The following is a 22471-nucleotide window of genomic DNA, read 5'->3' as shown; positions in this document are numbered from 1 at the left end:
CAACCTACCATAAATGTACTTTATTGTGTGTCTCTTGGGTGGCATTAAAAGCAACATGAAAGACGAGCATTTTAATAGTAGGTTGACCACCATTGCCGTAAATGATTTCCATTGGCATTACACAGATTAAACCTTTATAACACTTTGGAACAATGATTTCTGCTTCTAGAGAGCCATGAAAGGTCTATTAGGCTCACTTTAATTAATTCTGAAAAATCATTAAAGATCCCACTAACTACAGAGATGCTGTCGGAGAATTCCAGTAAGAAGCAAGGGCAAGAACAGCCCTACAGACATTAACAGCAATAATACCGGTACCTTAATGGATCTCGATAAGTTATGGGTGATTGGAGCTAAAATGCTAAATGTTAACAGGAGCAACTTCAACCATTTCAGAACTGTAAAATTCCTTACATTTTAGAAATATAGAGGAACATTTGAAGATAAAATGAAATGAACTGCTGAGATCTGTGATGCTGATTGTAAGGGTTATGTTGCTCTGGTCTGTTGGGAACCGTCCTCTGGAAGACTTTAGTGATCCTGCAGGTAGTGAAGTGTGTCGGCGCTAGATATTGTTGGAGCTGAAAAGGCCGCTGAACGGTCTGTGATAAGCAGAAGTGAAACTTGTGGGTTTTTATTGATTTAGTGATATTTTTAACCGAAAAGCTGACTTTAGCTGGAAAATTGTTAATCCAAGTGACAAGAATGAAATAGAAGTTTTCGGCCAAACTTCTGATCGGATTCTGAGAAAAGTTTCTTGGCATTAATAAGCCTTGTTAAAAATCCAAAGCTTACAAGTGAGCTCTGTACTGATCTGTATCACTAGAGCATAACTTAAGGTACCTTCACACATAACGATATTGTTAACGATATCGTTGCTTTTTGTGACGTAGCAACGATATCGTTAATAAAATTGTTATGTGTGACAGCGACCAACGATCAGGCCCCTGCTGGGAGATCGTTGGTCGCTGAAGAAAGTCCAGAACTTTATTTCGTCGCTGGATCTCCCGTGGACATCGCTGGATCGGCGTGTGTGACACCGATCCAGCGATGTCTTCACTGGTAACCAGGGTAAACATCGAGTAACTAAGCGCAGGGCCGCGCTTAGTAACCCGATGTTTACCCTGGTTACCGTCCTAAAAGTAAAAAAAACAAACACTACATACTTACCTACCGCTGTCTGTCCTCCAGCGCTGTGCTCCGCACTCCTCCTGTACTGGCTGTGAGCGTCGGTCAGCCGGAAAGCAGAGCGGTGACGTCACCGCTCTGCTTTTCGGCCGCTGTGCTCACACAGACAGTACAGGAGGAGTGCAGAGCACAGCGTTAGGTAAGTATGTACTGTTTGTTTGTTTTTTACTTTTAGGATGGTAACCAGGGTAAACATCGGGTTACTAAGCGCGGCCCTGCGCTTAGTTACCCGATGTTTACCCTGGTTACCGGCATCGTTGGTCGCTGGAGAGCGGTCTGTGTGACAGCTCTCCAGCGACCAAACAGCGACGCTGCAGCGATCCAGATCGTTGTCAGTATCACTGCAGCGTCGCTTAATGTGAAGGGGCCTTTAGGCCTAGACCTAAGCGGTAAACTTTATTTCCTAGTTAATGTGACTTTCCAGTTCTGAGCTCAGAAATGACAAAATGTTCAAAACCAATGGGTGCCTGCTTTCAGTTTTCCTCAATTCTTGCCATTTGATCACTTTTTAGCTTGGCTTCATTAGGGCAGGGCTGTGATTTGTGACTAAAAGTGATGAGCAAATTGATTCACAAGACCCTGGTCCAGCTACTCCATCAGTAGTCTGTGGCCACTGGGTCGGAGCCCTACGATCCACCTCCTACTTACATGAATGATGTAGTGATGGGCTACTAATTATTATTATTATTATAATTATACACTTTTATAGCGCCATTTATTCCATGGCGCTTTACGTGTGAATACGGGGCAAATATAGACAAATACATTAAACATGAGCAAATAACAAGGCACATGGGTACATAAGGAGGGAGGACCCTGCCCGCGAGGGCTCACAGTCTGCAGGTGATGAAACACTAGGAGAGAGTAGGGCAGGTTGTGCGGCAGGTCAGTAAAGGCCCCGTCACACATAGCGAGATCGCTGCTGAGTCACAAGTTTTGTGACGCAGCAGCGATCTCAGTAGCGATCTCGCTATGTGTGACACGTACCAGCGATCAGGCCCCTGCTGTGAGATCGCTGGTCGTGTCGGAATGGCCTGGGCCATTTTTTGATCGTTGAGGTCCCGCTGACATCGCTGAATCGGCGTGTGTGACGCCGATTCAGCGATGTCTTCACTGGTAACCAGGGTAAACATCGGGTTACTAAGCGCAGGGCCGCGCTTAGTAACCCGATGTTTACCCTGGTTACCATCCTAAAAGTAAAAAAGCAAACAGTACATACTTACCTACCGCTGTCTGTCCCCGGCGCTGTGCTCTGCTCTCCTCCTGTACTGGCTGTGAGCGTCGGTCAGCCGGAAAGCAGAGCGGTGACGTCACCGCTCTGCTTTCCGGCCGCTGTGCTCACACAGACAGTACAGGAGGAGTGCAGAGCAGAGCGCCGGGGACAGACAGCGGTAGGTAAGTATGTACTGTTTGTTTTTTTTACTTTTAGGATGGTAACCAGGGTAAACATCGGGTTACTAAGCGCGGCCCTGCGCTTAGTTACCCGATGTTTACCCTGGTTACCGGCATCGTTGGTCACTGGAGAGCGGTCTGTGTGACAGCTCTCCAGCGACCAAACAGCGACGCTTCAGCGATCAGGATCGTGGTCGGTATCGCTGCAGCGTCGCTATGTGTGACAGGGCCTTTAGTTCAGGATCACTGCAGGCTGTAGGCTTGTCGGAAGAGGTGAGTCTTCAGGTTCTTTTTGAAGGTTTCTATGGTAGGCGAGAGTCTGATGTGTTGGGGTAGAGAGTTCCAAAGTATGGGGAAAGCACGGGAGAAGTCTTGGATGCGGTTGTGGGAAGAAGAGATGAGAAGGAGGTCTTGAGGATCGGAGGTTGCGTGTAGGTAGGTACCGGGAGACCATGTCACAGATGTATGGAGGAGACAGGTTGTGGATGGCTTTGTATGTCATTGTGAGGGTTTTGAACTGGAGTCTCTGGGCGATAGGAAGCCAGTGAAGGGCTTGACATAGGGTCACCTTGGATTCCAGGGTTTGTGAGGCATCTTGCAGAGCTCCCAACCTAAATTGATTCTTGTTACATCTGCATCGGTGCCTGCCCTTTCTGTCTCTGCTTCTGTCTCCAAATGGTACAATGCACTTGCTGCTGACAATGCAAGGGGGCAACTCTAGTTCTTTGTCCTCTTGTACTTGTAGTCCTGGTAGATCAGGAGTTTTCTTTCTTCTGTGTGGCCTTGGTGGGGTTGCCCGCTATTTAACCACCTGATTGTCCGTAGTCCACTGCCAGATATAATTTGACTTGCTACAAGAAAACAGTATTCTGCTTGGAATCCCAATAGACATTCCTGATTTTTGACTGTGGCTCATTTTTTTGAATGCTCTCCTGCCTTGTGATTTTGTCCTGGTTCTACCTGCGTTTACCGGACTATTCTACTTGCCAGCTCGCAGCAACAAATGGCAGCTAACTCCATGGCCCCAGCCAAGGGGTCCTTGTTATGTCCAGGTCCCTGTAAAGGGAAAACCAAAGAAATGCGACAGACTCTAAACTTATGTATTTGCAAAAGTAAAAGAGTGTGTTCATACTGTGGTCATTTCACAGACAAAACCGAAAAAAGAAAACAAAATGATCAAATACCCTACAGCAAGTAAATAGTAATAGTACAAGTAAATAACGTAGGATTCTTAGTTAATGCTATCTTGACCAAAAAGCCATCATCCCCCGTCGCTCTGCAGTTCTGCCTCCTCAGATTGTCTGCTATGTATAAAGCAAAGCCCATCTCACGTGCTACAGCAAGTCTATTCATGGAAAGGTGTTTTAGTGTTTTTTTTTCTTTCTATAAGGCTAGAATAGAAAAGTTATAAAAATACAGATAACTAAACGACTACTAAGAAATAATTATTCCAGTTTGTTGATGTGTTTTTTAAAACTGGACACAGTATTCCAGATGAAGTCTGACGAAAGAGGAGTAGAGGGCAATAATGACTTTGCGTGATCTAGACTGTATGCTTCTGTTAATACATCCTAGAATTGCATTTGCCTTTTTTGCTGCTGCATCACACTGTTGACTCATGTTCAGTTTATGATCTATTAGTATACCCAGGTCTTTTTCACATGTGCTGTTGCTTAGCCCTATTCCTCCCATTCTGTATATTAAGATAAGCGAGCAGGAATCCCTCATGTCAGTGTGAGCTGTGTATGGGAGGGAAAAGAGCTTAAAAAAGGGGGAAATTGGTGAAAAATACAGGATACAAATCATATAATGACCTGCAAAAGTATTATTCCTCATGTACACACATGCCAGCTTTTTGTAAAAGTGACAAACATTGTATTGTATCTTTTAATTATATCCTGTGGTCTGTTTAGCAGTAGAAAGATTTTATTTTATACAGAAAATTAATGACTTAGTTGTTTTGAATCTGTTAAACTTTTATTTTAATAGTAATTATCCAATTGAAAGTCACGAACCTTACCGCAATCTAAAGCAGATATCATGTTAATCCTCCTCTGCTACGTTCTAATCTGATTAGGCACAGGATATAGACATTAATAATATTTTAACTTAATTAAAATAGGCAAACAAAAATCAATGAATGTTCATCAGTTAACTAGATTTGTACTTTATGACAATCTGCAAAGTTTTTTATTAAGCTTTCTGTCACTCCGCCAAAGATGTAGTTTGCTTCCCTCGACTGACATCTAATATTCTCTGATCTTGGGTATACACCCATCGTGGTCCCTTGTGAAAGCTGCATAGAAACGCGCGTAGGGCACGGTGGCCTGAGCGGGTGAGCAGCCCCTTTCCCTATCTGGCATTATCTACTCTCTATATTGTGCACTGGTCACTTTAATACTTTACTTCTTCTATAACTAGTTGTGCCAGTAAGGTGTATGTGTGACTTTTTGCCACTATGTTCTATATTTCATACTCTTTGGATTATGTAACACACTGTGTTATTGTTGGGGCATAGGTGAAATTGTTACTGAGCACTGGTCAGAGTCACGCCGCTGCAATGCAGGTAAATGCAAGCTCCACTAGGTTGCAATAGAGTGGTGGAAGGACTGCACACAGCAAGACCAGGCCTTCAATACAGCGGCTAGGCCACCACCAGGTGGCAGCAGAATAGTCAAAACAAGCCGGGTCAATATAAGACTGTAGCGCAGTACAAAAGGAATAAGCAAACACAGAGTCAACAAGTCAAATGGGTCAGTACCGGTCAGGAGCAGATATGCCAAAGACAAGAGACAAAACCACAGGTCAGGGTCCAAGCCAAGTCAAAACCAGAGAGTCAATACTCAAAAGAGGAACACTGAGTCAGGAAGGGAAGAGTGGAAAAACAGACACAGGTTCAGTAAGCAAGCAGCAGTACAAATCAGGGCAAACAGAGTCAGCTACAGATGCCATAGGCAGAAACTATAACTAACATGGTCTGCAGGACACAGCGGAGAGACAGGGCAAACCTGAGACCAGAATGAGGCTGAGAAAGTTAAACCCTGGCATGACCAGACCGGAAAAATCGGAAGACAGGACTCAAAACCCAGTCTGGATAAAGACAATCAGTTTAGTTAGTACTAATATTTATTTCTGTGACCCTTACCTGGAAATGCAGCTGTGATATTTTTACCCCCTTTGTGCAATATTTTTGGCTGCTATTGGGATCATGTATTACACATAAGCACTTTATCATATCCCATCCATTGCCCAATTTTTCTGTTGAGAGGTTTGTTTTGTTATTGTCTGATTCTAATTATGTTAATAAATAATAAATATTCAAATTTATTTTAGTTGTGTTTCCACTATATAGGTGTTAGGGTTTGGCGGAAGGCACCAAATATTTATTTATAGAGTACTAGGTGCGTTCACAACCTGGGGTTCACCGTGCAGGAGTAAAACCCGCTGCTAGTAAGTGACGGTACTATATGGCGGTGTAATTGAACTCTGTTACTTCACAGAGTCACTTAAGAGAAGAGAACACCGTGCCCTGTTAACCTCACAGAGGAACACAGCTACCAAATAAAGCGAACAGTGGTCATGCAGTCAGAATAGCACACGCAAAACTCCTCACCGGATGTGCCAGTATTCTAGGGGCTTCTTTCCGCCGAACCCTGAAACCACATGCATAAGACCACGCTGGCGCTGAACACATAACTTAGTTGATACTAGCGCATGGCCGTGCAGCCATGCAAACCTTTTATAGTTGCAGCAACTTCAGGACCTTCCTAGAGGACCAATGGGAGCTGCTACAGTACCTGGGCAACTTCAGGACCTTCCTAGAGGACCAATGAAAGCTGCTGCAGTACCTGAGCATGTGATCCCCGACCTCCAATGAGAGGTCTTACCCTAGGCATGCTCAGAAGGGGAAAAGCAGGACTTCCAGAGACGTCTGCTTGCCACTGACCAGTACTAGCTACAATGGCTGAGCCTGGAAAGGCAGCAGTAACCATCCGCACCGTATCAGGCTGCGCCAGACACTGGTACCAACGTCTCTGCTGAGCAGGCTCCACTGCGGCTGGAGAAGAATGAGAGACCGCAGCGGAGATGGTTCGAGATTTCCCCTTGCAGAGGCGGGAACTCGACCCCTAACAATAGGTATATTAATCTTCTTTAAAGGTCACACGACAATTATTATTGGTTGTTCTATTTATTAATATAAAGTAATTTGTTAAATCCAATCTACATATGAAATCATGAAAGTATATAGACAAATGTGATATTAACATGCAGCGGCAAACAGAAAAATAGTCAATCTCGCACTTTAAGCAACTGAGAACACTAGACCTCCTGAGAAGGCGTTGCTGTCCCTCCTTACAAAGCTTACTGCTTAGGAATGAAGACCAGGGTCACTACTTAGATATCTCGCACATACTTCAGTAAGATGTGACATGAAATTTCTAGGTTAAGCCTATGAATTTCATTTTTTCGAAATCCTTCCCTTGAGCTACGAAGATGAATCATCTACCTAGGAGGGTTGGAGATTTTCTGAATGATAAATGCAAACATTCTTGAAGACAACAGAAGATGACTAGTAATGCGATCTATCAAGATGACAATTCTACATAAAGCTCATGGTAGCATGCTACCTACTGAGATCAGTGACAGACACGGTGCTCATATGTATTTATCAGTGCGATCAGGTAAAATTCTGGGAAACCTAAATATGAACTTTAGATATCAAAGATCTTAAGAAATATAGATTTTGCATCTGGCACAGGGGAAGTATGGGTCATGATTACAGCATTCATTAGTTTTACTGCCTGATACTGAATATTAATCAATAGAGGTTATTGGGTAAATGTAAGAAACGAGAAAGACTTGAGTAAGGTTTCTTGCATGAGTATGCCGCAGCTCCTCATGAATTAGATGACCTGTGGCATTATTTCCCAGTTCCGCCCTTGTCCCATTTCATCTCTTCCCATTGTGGTTGGACGAAACTGTCGTGAAAACAGGAAGAGTCAAAAACGTTTTGCCCATCACCATGTTGCACAAAACTTTTGTGAATTTTCCAAATGATTTACCGTACATCAGCATTCTGACGTAATCGCTTTGATGAATCAGGGCCGTCACCTACAAAATTACACAGGTAAAATTTGTAGCAGATTACATAAACTAACAAAAAAACTAACAACATTTTCAAAATCTTATCCACATGCCTAGTTTAGGGTAACTAATGGTGATATTTCTGCTTGTTTTATTACTGAGTGGGGGAAGGTTCCTGCTGCAGTCAGTTGTCTTATAAATTACAAAGGACAAGGAGGAGGAGTGGCAAAACGGTTCTGAGACTGGTATAAAAGATTTCCTTTATACATTTTTAAGTTCTGATTGAAATAAGAAATAAATTAGAACAAAAGAAATGAGGATCTCTTGATTTGGTTTTTGTTTCTTACGACCGTTCAGTTGAATATCACAGCCGACTTTACCCAGCATGGTTAATTCTTGTTTCGCTTTCCAGCTTTGCCACATGCCCAATTCTCCTCAATTAATGTTGCCAAATCCTAAACTCGTAAAACTAAACTCTTGAACTATCGATTATGGCACCACTCATCCAGACATGCTTGAGGTCTGTTCCTGGACCCCTAGTCTATCAGACTAAATTTCCATGATGTCCCTTCTACTACATGTGTGTTTGAGGGCTTTGCTGACTTTTGAACTGTCTAATCACAATTCCTTGCTATACCCTTGCAATTCGCAGAATAAACTTTTGCCCAAATTTCCTTAACCGTATCTACCCTACCTCTACCTGCTTTCTTTGTGTCTGATTCACTTCCAGGAAGCCATCTGTTGTGAATTCTGCTTTTGGGTTCCCTCCGGGGGTTGTAGGTGGTAATGCAGTTGTCCCTGGGTTGCAGTCCTGGTCAGGTGTATATGCTGATTGCAGTTCTGACTGGGGTAATTAGGTGTGCAGGATTCATTAGTCCTTGCCAGTTGTCCATGGTTTTTGGGAGGTTTTGGATCTCTGTCTGGTTCCTCCTGCCTTGCTGCCAAATCAGCAAAGATAAGTGTCTGGTTTTTGTTTCTGTGGCACACATGCTGTGTGCTTAATTATTCAGTGCTATTCATTTGTTTTTTCTTGTCCAGCTTAGATTGTGTCAGTATTTTCTCAGTCTTGTTGGATTCTCAGGAGTTGCAGATATACGTTCCACGTCTTTAGTTAGATGGTGGAATTTTTTGTATTATCTGCTGTGGATATTTTTGGAAGGGTTTTCATACTGACCACTTAGTATTCTGTCCTATCCTTTCCTATTTAGCTAGAGTGGCCTCTTTTGCTAAATCCTGTTTTCTGCCTGCGTGTGTCTTTCCTCTACTACTCACAGTCAATATTCGTGGGGGGCTGCCTATCCTTTGGGGTTCTGCTCTGAGGCAAGGTAGAATTCCTATTTCCATCTATAGGGGTATTTAGTCCTCTGGCTGTGTCGAGGTGTCTAGGATTTGTTAGGCACACTCCACAGCTACTTCTAGTTGCGGTGTTAATTTAGGATTTGCGGTCAGTACAGTTTCCACCTACTCCAGTGAAAGTTTCATGCGGCTCCAAGGTCACCGGATCATAACAGCCATCAGCGATCAGAGGCACCTAACGGCCCATTCACATTGGCCAATTTCATTTTGTCAATGTACATAGTCGACGCTTAGGTCAATCACTGCTTATTTATTAAGAAGTCCATTTATATCGGCCAACAAAAAATGTACGGGAAAGAATGCTAGATAATACAATCGTCTCATCCACATCTTCTTGGAAGCACATCTTTTGCTTACACAGGGTGATGCGATTTTCATGCAGCATAAACAATCCAATCACTCAACAAATAACCAATTTGCTCAGTTGTCGGGGACAATCGACATGTTTACACCGGCAGATATTCGTCCAATGTGAATGATATGAAAAGGTGAAGACTCCTGATAACATTGTACCCTACTGCTGATTTTTTAACTGGGAGTCAAGCTGTTTCAAAATAAGAATATGAAGAATGTTTTAGCAAAACAAATAGTGTGAACTGATTTTCCATTCTACATTTACTAACAAAATATCCCGGTTGCAACCTGGCAATCAAAGTCTCCGAGTCCAGATGCTTAGTAATAAAACTGTTTTTATGAGACGACCTCACCTTCTGTTTATGCATCATTACAAATGTTCATATCATGCCTGGATTGTAAAATATTCACTTAAAATTTTATGTCAGACCCCCTATGGTGGGTACCAAATGGATAAACCTATTTTCTCAATATGCCAACTGGCGGAACATGACACACCGCTCTGCGAAGCTTTGACCCAGCAGGTACCAAATGCACACGCTGCGTAAAAGCAGCAAACATAATAAATTATGTTTGGCTGTGTCCATGTTACTATGACACAAAGTTAGGATAAAAGAAGCCGTTCCTCACTTTTGGCTAAATATCAGCATCGGAAATATACGGCTTCGTCTGAGTCGTCTTTGAAGGGATTCGTTTTAAAACTACAGTATATAATTTAGCTGTAGGAATATATTCATATGATCCAGGAGCAACTTTTAGGTAAAAAAAAACAAAATCCGTTTTAAAGCTTCATATAAAAAAAGAGCATAAAGCACAACTGTGTATAAACAGATGACGCATTTCGAGCCAAGCATCCTGATTGTAGATGATCTCCTAATCTCATTCAGGATGTGGTTGGATCTTCCACACATCTTGTGGTGTTAAATTCTAGAATCTGTGTGGACCATGCACAAATTGTAACTTATGATATCATCACCACATATACAAATTAGGGTCAGGCAATAAAACAGTGTCTGTCTAGAGGTGCCCACGTAAGAGCTAAGTTGGCAACGCTGTTGACTTTGTCTGCATCAACCAGAGATGACTGCTGACTCTCCTCCATCGATAGATGTCGATAGAAAAAAAGGAGATTGGTGTCCACTTCGATCTCGTCTAGTGCTCAAATAGTGGCATCCTGAGCATCTCTTGAAATTACTATGTCCCCTACAACAACTTGATGTTGCGTGGGCCTAGTAATTGCAAATGGCAGCCAAGACTCCAGAATTCAAGTGCAGGCAAAGGAAAATCGCACCGCCCTGGTCTGGTTGAAAGTTCTATTTGTAATGGAGCACCAAAGTGGATGCCTGTTATGATCTGGTGGTTTAGGAACAACATGAGACAAGCTCTGAAGGAGGTGGTATCTGTACTGACCGCAGACCCTGAACCTAGCAGCGCAACTAGAAATAGCCGTGGGGGCTACCTGGCGCTCCCTAGACCCCTCGGCACAGCCTAAGATCTAACTTCCCCTAAAGATGGAAACAGGAAATCTATCTTGCCTCAGAGAAAATCCCCAAAGGAAAGATAGCCCCCCACAAATATTGATGGTGAGAGGAGGGGAAAATAACATACGCAGAGATGAAATCAGATTTTAGCATAGGAGGCCAGTCTAGCTTGATAGATAGGACAGGAAAGGATACTGTGCGGTCAGTATAAAAACTACAAAATAATCCACACAGAGTTTACAAAATCTCCACACCTGACTAAAGGTGTGGAGGGTAAATCTGCTTCCCAGAGCTTCCAGCTAACAGAAAAAATCCATAATGACAAGCTGGACAAAAATAGAATGCACAGAACAATAAGTCCACAACATGTGGACTGAAATGAGCAAAGCCAGAACTTATCTTTGCAGAACTGGTCAGGAAACCAGGAGAATCCAAGCAGAGATGTGAATCCAGCCAGAGAATATTGACAAGTGGCATAGGCTGAAGACTAGAGCCAGGTTAAATAGCAGAGCCAGGAGAGACGATTAGTGAAAGCAGCTGCTAAAGCTAAACCCAAGGAGCGGCAGTTCCACTCAAAACCACCAGAGGGAGCCCAAGGGCAGAATTCACAAAAGTGCCATTTACAACCACCGGAGGGAGCCCAAGAACGGAATTCACAACAGATGCCGAACCAAAGTAGTCCAAATCTTTTTGCACATCTCTAATGGAGCTGTCAGATTTCAGCATGTCCCATCCTTTATGGTCACGGGAAATAAGCTGCCACCAGGAATGTCTACCAGCTTGTTATTCCCCTTTTCTTTGTGAGAGCACATGCACAATCCACCAATCCAAACATGCATGTGGGTGGAATCGGCCAAAGATCGGCCATCTTTATTTTGGCTCTTGATGAGCTCATCTAGGAAGAAGCACAAAAGGCACCCTGATTTTTTTTATGGAATTATCCACATAAGCAGTAAAAAAAAACAGAGAGGAGACTCAAATTCAACTTCCAGTCGAGGTTCATTGGGAAGTCATTGCACTGCTGAGCAATTTTACTTTCTTATTACACATATGAAGTTTTTTTTTTCATTTTGAGTTTAGTTGTCCGCAAAGGAGTTATATGAGCGTGATCATTCTCTCCAGGGATCAACAGATAAATTCCTCTGTGGTCATTTTCTACAGTAGTCATTTTTCTTTTCATTTCTTTCGTAAAGCCTTTCTAAGAAAAATGATAGGATGTGGGGCAGTCTACGTGGGCGGGAAATGTCATGTTATTTAAAGAGACAATAAACCTGTGTGTGGTTTCATGTTTTCCTAAAGGATAAGGTGCACTTACAGATCAAAGTCAGACAAAATCATAGCTTTAAGCTGGAAAGACCTACTATCTTTTGTGAATAAGGGGCTTTCTGATGGATGATGTCTTGGGTACGAAGGAATAAGGGGGATGTCCGGTCTTCTGCTAAAAGTCTACAGTCACTCTGTGTCTACATACTTTTGAATTCTCACAGCATGCGGTCAAGAATCTCCAGTATGGCTGCCGAGAAGTATGTGATTTGCACACCTCCGGCCACATTCCAACTTGACTTGCTCGGTCTCAAGGTACCTTCACACTAAACGACACTGCAGCAATCCAGACAATGATCCGGATCGCTGCAGCGTCGCTGTTTGGTCGCTGGAGAGCTGTCACACAGACAGCTCTCCAGCGACCAACGATGCCGGTAACCAGGGTAAACATCGGGTTACTAAGCGCAGGGCCGCGCTTAGTAACCCGATGTTTACCCTGGATACCATCCTAAAAGTTAAAAAAACAACCACTACATACTTACCTACCGCTGTCTGTCCTCGGCGCTGTGCTTCTCTGCTCTGGCTGTGAGCACAGCGGCCGGAAAGCAGAGCGGTGACGTCACCGCTCTGCTTTCCGGCCGCTGTGCTCACAGTGAGTGCAGGAAAGCACAGCGCCGGGGACAGACAGCGGTAGGTAAGTATGAAGCGTTTGTTTTTTTTAACTTTTAGGATGGTATCCAGGGTAAACATCGGGTTACTAAGCGCGGCCCTGCGCGTAGTAACCCGATGTTTACCCTGGTTATCAGCGAAGACATCGCTGAATCGGTGTCACACACGCCGATTCAGCAATGTCAGCGGGAGAGCCAGCGACCAAAGAAAGGTCTGGCCCTCTAGCCCCGACCAGCGACATCACAGCAGGATTCTGATCGCTGCTGCGTCTCAAACTGAATGATATCGCTAGCGAGGACGCTGCAACGTCACGGATCGCTAGCGATATCGTTTAGTGTGAAGGTACCTTCACTCAATTCACTTGTATTGAGCAATTGAGCATGTCTAGTTTTCACATGACGGCGTGTATGTAAATAGAATATTTTCCATTGTGTGAACGCCCGGTCTCAGCAGCAGTAGTTGAGAATCTCACAAGTGAGTGTGGTGTTGGGATTCAGAAGTCTGCAGTCACATAGAGTAACTGCAGACTTTTAGCAGTATGTAGAGGAGCTGAGGAGACACCATCACGTGTTTCTCAACGCAGACAGTGAATAGCCAGGCCTTTCCCCGGGAAGGAACAACCAAGGGAACGGCAGCATCCAATAAAGGAAATCATCCAATAAAGGAAAACCACCTATGCCAAGCATGGTATCCATCCACAGACAGCTGTTTCGGGGTTTTTGCCCCTCATCAGTGTGGAGTAGGAAACTGGCTATCCGGAGCAGTGCCTAGTAGAAGTGCCTAGTAGACTAGACTTTTAGCAGTAGACCGGACAACCAGTTCATCTTTGGTTGCTCACCCTTCTTCAGTGTCCTGGCTTCCTGATTTCTAGAGGACGGTGCTCTTCTAAAGATTGACAGCCCAGACCAGCAGCATGGCTGCAACTGCGCTCTTTGATGTTGCAGGGATACCAAAGCTGATCAGATCGTGAACTCCAGTGATTTGCTCAGCTTTATATCGGTGCTTACAAGTTCCACAATTAAAAAAAAATATGGCGCTTGCTCACCCAACTCTACAGAGAATGAAATAGCCGGTAACCTAATACAATGATCATTATGCAATAAAATTTAAAAATCCCTCCGTTCTTGAAAATAGAGAGGATTTCTAGTAAGCTTTACATTGTAAGGTTGTTTGGCTTTTACGAGCACTTTGCAATTTGAAGTATGCAGTGAGCCCAGAGAAAAGCACCAAAAGAGGAGGGAATGGGATGGTCTCCTCTTCTACACAGTAAGCAATGTGTGTATATTTAAAACATAGCCTTTAATAGGAATACATTAAAATTAATTGCAACTGCAATCTCAACAATCTAAAATGAGTTCTTAGTAAAGCAGATGATAAAAAAAAAATCGACAACCTTGTGGGGAGCCTGATGAAGGATAAGAATCCCGATCCTAGTCTGAGAGCGGTCAGTGCTAATGTAGGCGGCTTCTCAAAATGAATAATCGCTCAATGCCAAACTGTAGAAAGAATAATCCTGATGAGAATAAAAAAAGCAAGATGGCTAACACAAGACGACAGTGGTCGGTCTAAGTTGTAGCGATCCATATACCACAAACAGAACCAATCTATCGGGACAGGTAAATTTTTCTTAATAATTTTGACATCAGTGTAAAGAAAGCATAAACGGGAACAATCTCACCAATGTGAAGGCTTCAAAATGTAGTCATAGTGTCCCAGGTTATGTCAAGGAAACTCCTTTTCCTTCTACTCGGAAGGCAGGCAATAAACTTAGGGGGCCCTAAAATAGCCCTGGTTTGTCCCCACGACTCCTGCCCAAACAAGGGCTGTCAACAGCTATCCCTGGCTGCTCGGAAGCCCCGGACTTGTCTCTCTCTGCCCCCGACACTTTTCTCCAGCAGATGTTTGCAGATGTTTGGGGGTTTGGGGGATTCAACCCTGCATTCCTTCTGAACTTATGAATATGTGCTGAGTTCCCCTGAGGAACCTTTGCAGGAGAAACGCGTCAGGAAGCACAGAGGGACAGTTGCCATTCATTTTAAAATATTTCTATCAAAGGTTATGTTTTAAATATACACACCTATTTCTTCCTCTTTACCAAGCAAACTGCTCCTGTAAATGATCAAGAATTTTTTTTTTTTTTCAGATATGGATCACGCTATACGGATTGTTGAATGCTTGGATTTTGGGAAATTGAGCGACTTTTCAGCATTGGATAAACATAACAGGATCTGACACTGGCTCAGCTCAGCCCCCGACCCGAGGTAAAACAACAAACCTATTGAAACGAGCTCTGCTGATTTGGCTCTCTCGTTTGACCAAATAAACAGTCTGTTCTAGCTGACTGTGTAACAAGTGGTCGCCATTGAGAATCCTTCAAAACTCAGCGCGTGGGAGCAGCAAAATGCATTGTGATGCCACGATCCTCTTCTCTAATTACAAGGATGATTTTTATTAATGAGGGTGAATTATAAGGAAGTGTTTTGATGGTGGAATCTTGGCCAAGAAGACAGAATGTGCCCTACATACATGGAAACGGACACAGGACATCAGGTACATAGTTGGATGCGTTATGTAAATGTTAATACTCCTGTGCCTATGTATTACAGTATGTGTCCATTAACATAGATTATGGGGATAATGGTAGATATTAGTTTACCTTCCATAGTGCAATTATTTTCATGCAAAATACAAAAGGGTTTACATACAAAATAATATTTGTATTAGGCTGGTTTCACATTTGCGTTTAAAAACGCAGCGTTTAAAACGCAAACGCAGGTGGTGAAAAAAACGCATGTAAACGCGTGCAAACGCTGCGTTTTTTAGACGCATGCGTTTTTGCATGTGGAAAAAAATGCGGCGTTTTGACGCGTGTACATACGTTTTTGCCTGCGTTTGCTGAGAAGTGTGTGACAGCTGCCAATCATCAAAATCAACTAGAAAACCCTCTATAAACAGAAATAGCTAGGGTTAGGGTTAGGATCCATAGGGTTAGGGTTAGGGTTAGGATCCCTATGGTTAGGGTTAGGGGTAGGGTTAGGGTTAGGATACCTTTATCACCTTTATAGTAGGGGGTGGCTTATCAGTGTGTTTTCTTGTTTTTTTCTATGAAAACGCATGCGTTTTTAACGCAACCAAATGCATGTGCTTAAAAACCCATGCGTTTACAAAGACAGCAATAGGTTTTTTGCCGCAAAAAAAAGCATGCATTTTTTTTGCCGCAAAAAACGCCTCTAGAAATTACTACATGTTGCATTTCCACAACAAAACGCAAGCATAGAAAAGACGCATGCGTCGTCAAACGCAGCAAAACGCATGCAAAAAACGCATGCGTTTTTAATGTTAAGTATAGGGAAAAAAAGTATGCTTTTTTTGCGCTAAAACGCAGCGGCAAAAAACGCAAATGTGAAACCAGCCTTACAGGTTCTTCTTCTTTATCACAGACAGCTCAGCTCTCCTGTTCTCAAAATTGCTGCTTAAAAAGGAGCACAAGACCAGACCTGTTCATCAGCCTCCTCCAATTGAAAACCATAGCTCATGAGAATAAAGCTGTTTTTTTTTAATTGGAGAGAAGGGTGATGACCAAGTATTGTCATTTGCTCCTCCAGACATTTTGAGGACACGAGAGCTGTGCAATCTATGAAGAAGGAGGAGAATTTATAAGCCCCTCTGCGTTGATTTCTATGGAATCCAGTTAATGTGTTACGAATCTCCACATAGGCTCACAAGATGACCACACATAGCAATGCTCATGGGCTAACGACTACTATCAAAACGAAAGAGGATCGATTGGAAGTGATAGATACCGGTAAGAGAAAAGATTTGCATGGAAAAAAATATTGAGCGCTAAGAAAATTCGTACTATACCGCACAACACACATTTTCACCAACATCATCTGTATCGTCTAATCATAAACAGACATGATCGGTAAGAATTGTGCCAAGGATACCTGGTAATTTAGTCATTCACTGCCATGAACACGATAGGCTTCACACAATGACAATAATTCGATTTAGAAGAACTTTGAAATTGGAAACCTTACGGTTAGTTTAGCCCCCTTCTTGCATTCCTTGATGACTCCCCCCTCTATTTTACATTCCCTGTAATTACAAAAAAAAATCCTGATAAGGTGGAGAAATAAATAGAAATGAATACCCTTCACCCATAAAGTAAACATAAGAAGACCAATACTAAATGTGTCAATGGTGGGACACGTATATGACCTGATTGGTAAAATGGTGATAATACTGAGGAATAACTCCTGTCCCCCAATAGGGTCTACATTGCCATAAAAGTTTATTCAGACAATTTTTAGACGGACAATTTTTAGATGCTCCTATATGGACCAGCCGAGAGCAGGGGTGGTTTCTCAGCGTAGACTTTGTCCACTATTCCTTAGCAGTCGGGGGCACCCATTGCTCCAACATGAAGCTGGCCAGATCAGGGAGAGTCTCAGATGTCCAGAACCCAGTGTGCATAGAGAATGCTGGTAGAGGAATCAGGCCCGGCAGTACTAATTGGCAGTCCAGCTCTTTTTATCTACTGGACAAGTTGCCATTGTTCACCAAAAAGAGCTGGTTATTTTGGATCCCAACTGAATACTTATTAAATACGTTTCATTAGTATTTGAAAACTCTAATTTTAACAAAGTGAGAGGTATTCGGAAACTTCAAGTAGCTCTCCTTGACGTAATACCTCCCATCGTTCATAGACGGTAGCCGGCTCTTTGTGTTGGATCAGTCACAACTGACTCATCACGAACAGATTTATAAAGAGGACACCAAGAAGAGGTTACAACAATACTTGTGCAGGCTATTTTATGCTTTAAAAAGTCTCATGTATATTAGGACTCATGAGACTTCTGCACTGGAGCAACACAGTGTCCAGACCAGGTCCTTGTCCTCCTGTCTCCAGAACGCCGGCTCTTCTATCATGACTGGCACATGTCAGCATCGGGGCAGCAGGAGGTGTGCAGAGATACATTGATAATGATCCGTGTATGGCGCACGCATGGTCTATGTGGGTGATGTTGGGGTTTATGCCAGTTTCATGGGACATGACAGAGTAGATACATGTGAGTGCTTAGTGCAGTGTTCCCCAAGTTTGGTCATCAAGAGCCACCAACGGGTCATGTTTTCAGGATTTTCTTAGTAATGCCCAGGTGAGAACTCCATAATCTAGACAGGCATCAATTCCATCACCTGGGCCATACTAAGGAAATCTTAAAAACACAACCTGTTGGTGGCTCTTGAGGACTGGAGTTGGGGAACACTGGCTTAGTGTATGAAGTGACAAATGCCATGGAGTCCAGCTAAGCCAGGAGCACCAGCTGGGTGGGACTGATCCTACACATCTGAAGGAAGAATGAGAGGACGACTAATGGAGGATACTGTGGTTATAGTATTCAGGGAAAAAGTGATATAGCATCAAAGTGGGGGAAAATGCACCGGAGGCGGTGATGGGACACCTGGGGATACAAGTGGACGATGAGACTATCCTGGAGGATACAGGTGGGGAGGTGGTAATACCAAGGAGAAAATAAGGTTTTGGTACTATCTTAGTCAGTTTAAAAAAGGTTGATTGCTCTCAATAAAAGAAATCTAATAACCTATTGGAAGTATTCCAGGGGTTTGATGGAAAAAAGATGCTAAAAAGTCATGTTCCAGTTTTGCATGAAAAGGTTAGTGCATTGGGATGTCATTTTGATGCCTTTAGCTGTTTCGGTGCATTGTAAATATATATCCACATCAATCCTCAGCTAGCAAAAGGGAACTTGTAACATGATTCATGCTGAGTAATCCACGGGGGTCATCAAGCAGAGCCTGGGTTCCTAATTGCAACCAGATATGTTTTTCTCTAAAACGCTCCTGTATTTCAGAGAAGTAATAATTTGGTGAGCTGGCCAGGGACTATAGGGAGGGATTATGTCACATCTGTCCCGGGTGTCCCGGGCTGGAATTCCTTCACTTCCAACTGCTGCCCTCTGTTGTGTTCTGCGTCAGATTTTGCAGGTTGTCTGGAATGACTTGATGTGCTCCCCGTGATCCTATTTAAGGCCCATTAGGAGAGACACCTGTCTTTGGATTGTTATTCAAGACTCTAGTTTGTTATTCTTCACCTCCTGTGCACACCGTGTTACTTGCTGTTATCTTTGTTGCCCTGCTGACTTCACTTCATCTGCCCAGCTGCTCTAAAGATTCCTGAGGGTGTCCCGTACTCACTCCCCACTTACCATCCTGCCAGCTGTACCCACGTCCAGGACCCAGAGCTGGGCTTAGTGGGTCCACTCTACTGGGTGAGCCTAAACCGATGAGAAATGGCCGACAACACCCCTGGCAGACTTCTCCTGCTCCACTGTAAGGGATAGGTTTCTCTTATGTGTGTACATTGAGAAAGACCTGTCAATCACCTGGAGTGGGGTGGGGGGAGAAGTCAGATCCTCAAATTGTGTTTTCACTGAGACGCAGGAACATTTTAGATAAAAACACGTCTGGCTGTGTTCATGCATCTACCCTATGATTCATGCTGCCCATGGTTCGGGGTTCTCTTCGATAAATGTCTGATTGCTGGGGGTCTGTCACTGTGGACGGAGTCCAATCCATCAGAATGTTATCACCTATCCTGGAAAATGTTTAAAATAAAAAAAAAAGTAAAACATAATGTACATTGAATGCCTTTGTAATGCAAATTTGAGTTACTGGAAATTTCATACTCCACAAATACTAATCAGAAATGGAGTGTTTCTACCTTGCGGCAATATACGAGGTGTGACACCTGACTCCAGGTATTTTAGTTCTGCATTTATTGTCATTTTTGCATGGTAAAGTAGAGGGTCATTGCCAATAGATAATAATGTTCAGGGTACAGAGACGCATCAGAACATCACTGTGTTATTACAGCGTTACCTGTCGGGTTAGGTCTCCGTGACAGGGGAAGGAGAATAATGTGTAGCATTGCAGGAAATAGTCGTCCTCAACAACATTAGTCTCACAAGTGCACAATGAGAATCAATACAATACACCCAGCTGTAAAGTGCAACAGGACATAGTGTTACATAGGAAGGTGCCCGGAGCCGACTAGTCTAACATGATGGAACTGTCTGAATAAAAATACTGCAATGAGGTGATAAATTAATCTTTAAATAGTATAAAGCGTTTGTCCACAGCTAAGTTAATGGCCGTAATGTGCTGCATAACATAAATTAAAAATCCTTTAGTAACCTTCTAAACCAATTCCCCTCCTCTGATCTCAGTGCTGTCCTCCACCGGTCTCAGGCCAAATAAAATGCCAATACCATCAGAGGGGTCCCTTCATACCTCCGAAAAAAATAATTTATTCGTGTCCTGTGCTGTATGCAATTTGTGTGGTCCAATGGGTCAATCCAGATCACGCTCAACGCCACTTGGTCCCGTCAAACGCTTCTTCTTCTCTCTGTCTAAGGTGAGACTCACACAAGCACTGTGTGGATGACATAAGAGACATCATCCGCTTCCATCTAGATAGAAGAGGCGCCGTTCAGTGGGATCGGGGACGCACTGGATTAACCCATCAAATGGGACCACATCATTTGGATACCACGTTGGTCATGAATAAAGTACTTTTTCGGAGGTATGCAGGGGCACATCTGAGGGTATCAAGGTGTTATAGGAACCTCATTTACGTGCTTTACAGGTGATGTACATGGCTGGTAAAGAAAAAAAACTGGTGGCAGGTTCCCTGTAACTGGGTCACATGTTGGTGACATGATGTGGTGGGAGGAAAGTCTTTCTATAAAACACCATTGGAAGGGGGTCCTGTAATGAAACGTTCCTGTGGCCTCCAAGTCATTGTGAGAACTTTGTCCACAGGAGAGGAAACGATTTCATGGTCACAGGAGGTTCTATTGTTGTATTTGTCAATTTTCGCTACTGCCATAGACCCTCCATTCTAGTGGTGAATTTCTGAGAACCCAAAGAACACAAAGGACTGGTAAGAAAAAGCAAAGAAGACACAGAAACAAAACGAATAGATGAGTAGTGCACGGAATTAAAACCAGCGACATTTGTATGCAGATAACAAATATCAGAGCATACATATACATTGTTTTTCCATGAATTCAGTTCAGAATATGAGAAATGATGAGTAATTGAGCTGGATACGTGCACAACTAAGTAAATAATTTAGGATTCACCTTGTGAATAAAATAAGACTACATAAAATATGTAGAAAAAAAGGGCAATGTGGGTTCAGTGAGCTCCCAGTTTACCATTTATTTTAACTAAGAGTAAATAATTTAGGAAAACTTTGAACCATAGTAAAACCCAGCTAAAGTTTTCCAAGAAACTTTGAGTCATAGGTAAGGAAAGACAATACATTTTCCTATGGATATCTGTAAATAATTGGTGGCCTGTAGATTGCAAATTACCAGTACACTTCCGGATTGAGACCAGTAGTTCTTAATGTTAAATTCTGTGGCTGCTACATAACTGGGAAACTGCCTCGTCATAAGTTCATGCTTCAGTGTGGCAAGTTGAACCTAGTAACATAGTATTAGACGTAAGTCCGTCAACTTCAATCTATAAGCCCTCAGTGTAGAGAAAAGCAAAGAGTTGTTAGTCATACGTTTCAATTTCTAAGGAAAAAATCTAGATATGTTAATCACAAAAAAATCCCTGGATGGATGACCTATCTTCAGTATCTAGTACAGTCAACTTCTAAGATTATTATTTCAGAAAATTGACCTTCATGAACTCATATGGCAGATATTTCGCAAGAACCTGGAAGAACACTAACTACAATAGGTACAGGAGTCACAATCGCACCCACGCCATGGAGTCTAAGAGGCCCTAAAAGGTTCTTTGACCTATAAGAAAAAGCCAATAGCATTAAACACAGGCAAAAATTGGGGACCCCATTGGAGCTTTTGAATTGAGGCCCATGAGCTTCAAGTTATGCTACTTTCTTGACCCCATGAGCTATATGATCCATAATATGCTTATGAAATGAATTGCAAGTACTGCAACTTTTTAGAGAGCTTTTAGAGAGCTGTTGGGATTCTGGTAGATAGTGTCTTGGCATTAGGTACTATTATACTGTCAACGCTTATTATCCCATGATAATCCATTCTTAATCCAAGTAGATAAAATACCATTTGGTTGAACACTCATTATGAAGAGTCAATCCAACCAAAACCAGTATATTTGGTTGACTGTAATCTAATGTATGGTCAGCCTAGTGTTTGTCAACCTAAAGACCACCATACATAAAAGTTGGCTGAACCCTATGTGAGGCAGTGACTCATGTCACAGGTAGGGGTCACTGTGTCTTCTCCCCAGGTAGTGCATGCAGACGGATGAAGTCCATAGGTGTGCATGGGAGTCACAGATTTCTAGTCCGGGTTTTCCATGTGTCTGAAGGCCACAGGTTTGTGTGTGTTTAAAAGCCTGCAGTAAGAGGTATGGGTGTGTCAGTTGTCAGGTGTGTGAGGTGCACGTCAGTGTCAGTCTGGTGTGTGCTGGTGTGCAGAGCAGAAGCCTGCAGAGCGCTGGCTGAGTGCATGGAGACAGAGGCCAGTGGAGCCAGCAACCAGGGCAGCTAAATAGCCTGGCACCCGCAGCATATACAGTGATGCAAGTCGTCCATGATACTGGTCTCAAATGTGGACAGTCCTGTGCCCGGAGGTGGATGTCCTGTGCCCGAAAGAGTC

At 43.1% G+C, this 22471-nt stretch overlaps 1 protein-coding gene and 1 long non-coding RNA gene across 2 annotated transcripts in view; both read left to right on the top strand.

Annotated features, from left to right (window-relative positions):
* Positions 1-14984, top strand: part of LOC138651151 (uncharacterized) — a 42122-nt gene extending 27138 nt beyond the window's left edge. Inside the window, exon 3 of the long non-coding RNA XR_011315444.1 lies at positions 14932-14984. This is a non-coding gene — a long non-coding RNA (uncharacterized lncRNA). The remainder of the gene's footprint in view (positions 1-14931) is intronic.
* Positions 14985-15068: 84 nt separating this feature from the next.
* The window catches only part of TMPRSS5 (transmembrane serine protease 5), a 58429-nt gene continuing 51026 nt past the window's right edge, over positions 15069-22471 (top strand). Inside the window, exons 1-2 of the mRNA XM_069741169.1 lie at positions 15069-15338; positions 16506-16593. Coding sequence (XP_069597270.1) covers positions 15300-15338; positions 16506-16593 — 127 coding nt within the window. The 5' untranslated portion in view covers positions 15069-15299. The remainder of the gene's footprint in view (positions 15339-16505; positions 16594-22471) is intronic.

Source organism: Ranitomeya imitator, chromosome 10 (genome assembly GCF_032444005.1).
Source record: "Ranitomeya imitator isolate aRanImi1 chromosome 10, aRanImi1.pri, whole genome shotgun sequence".
NCBI classification, from domain to species: domain Eukaryota; kingdom Metazoa; phylum Chordata; class Amphibia; order Anura; family Dendrobatidae; genus Ranitomeya; species Ranitomeya imitator.
The sequence above is the reverse complement of the archived record's forward strand: the minus strand, read 5'-3'. Positions and strand labels throughout refer to the sequence as shown.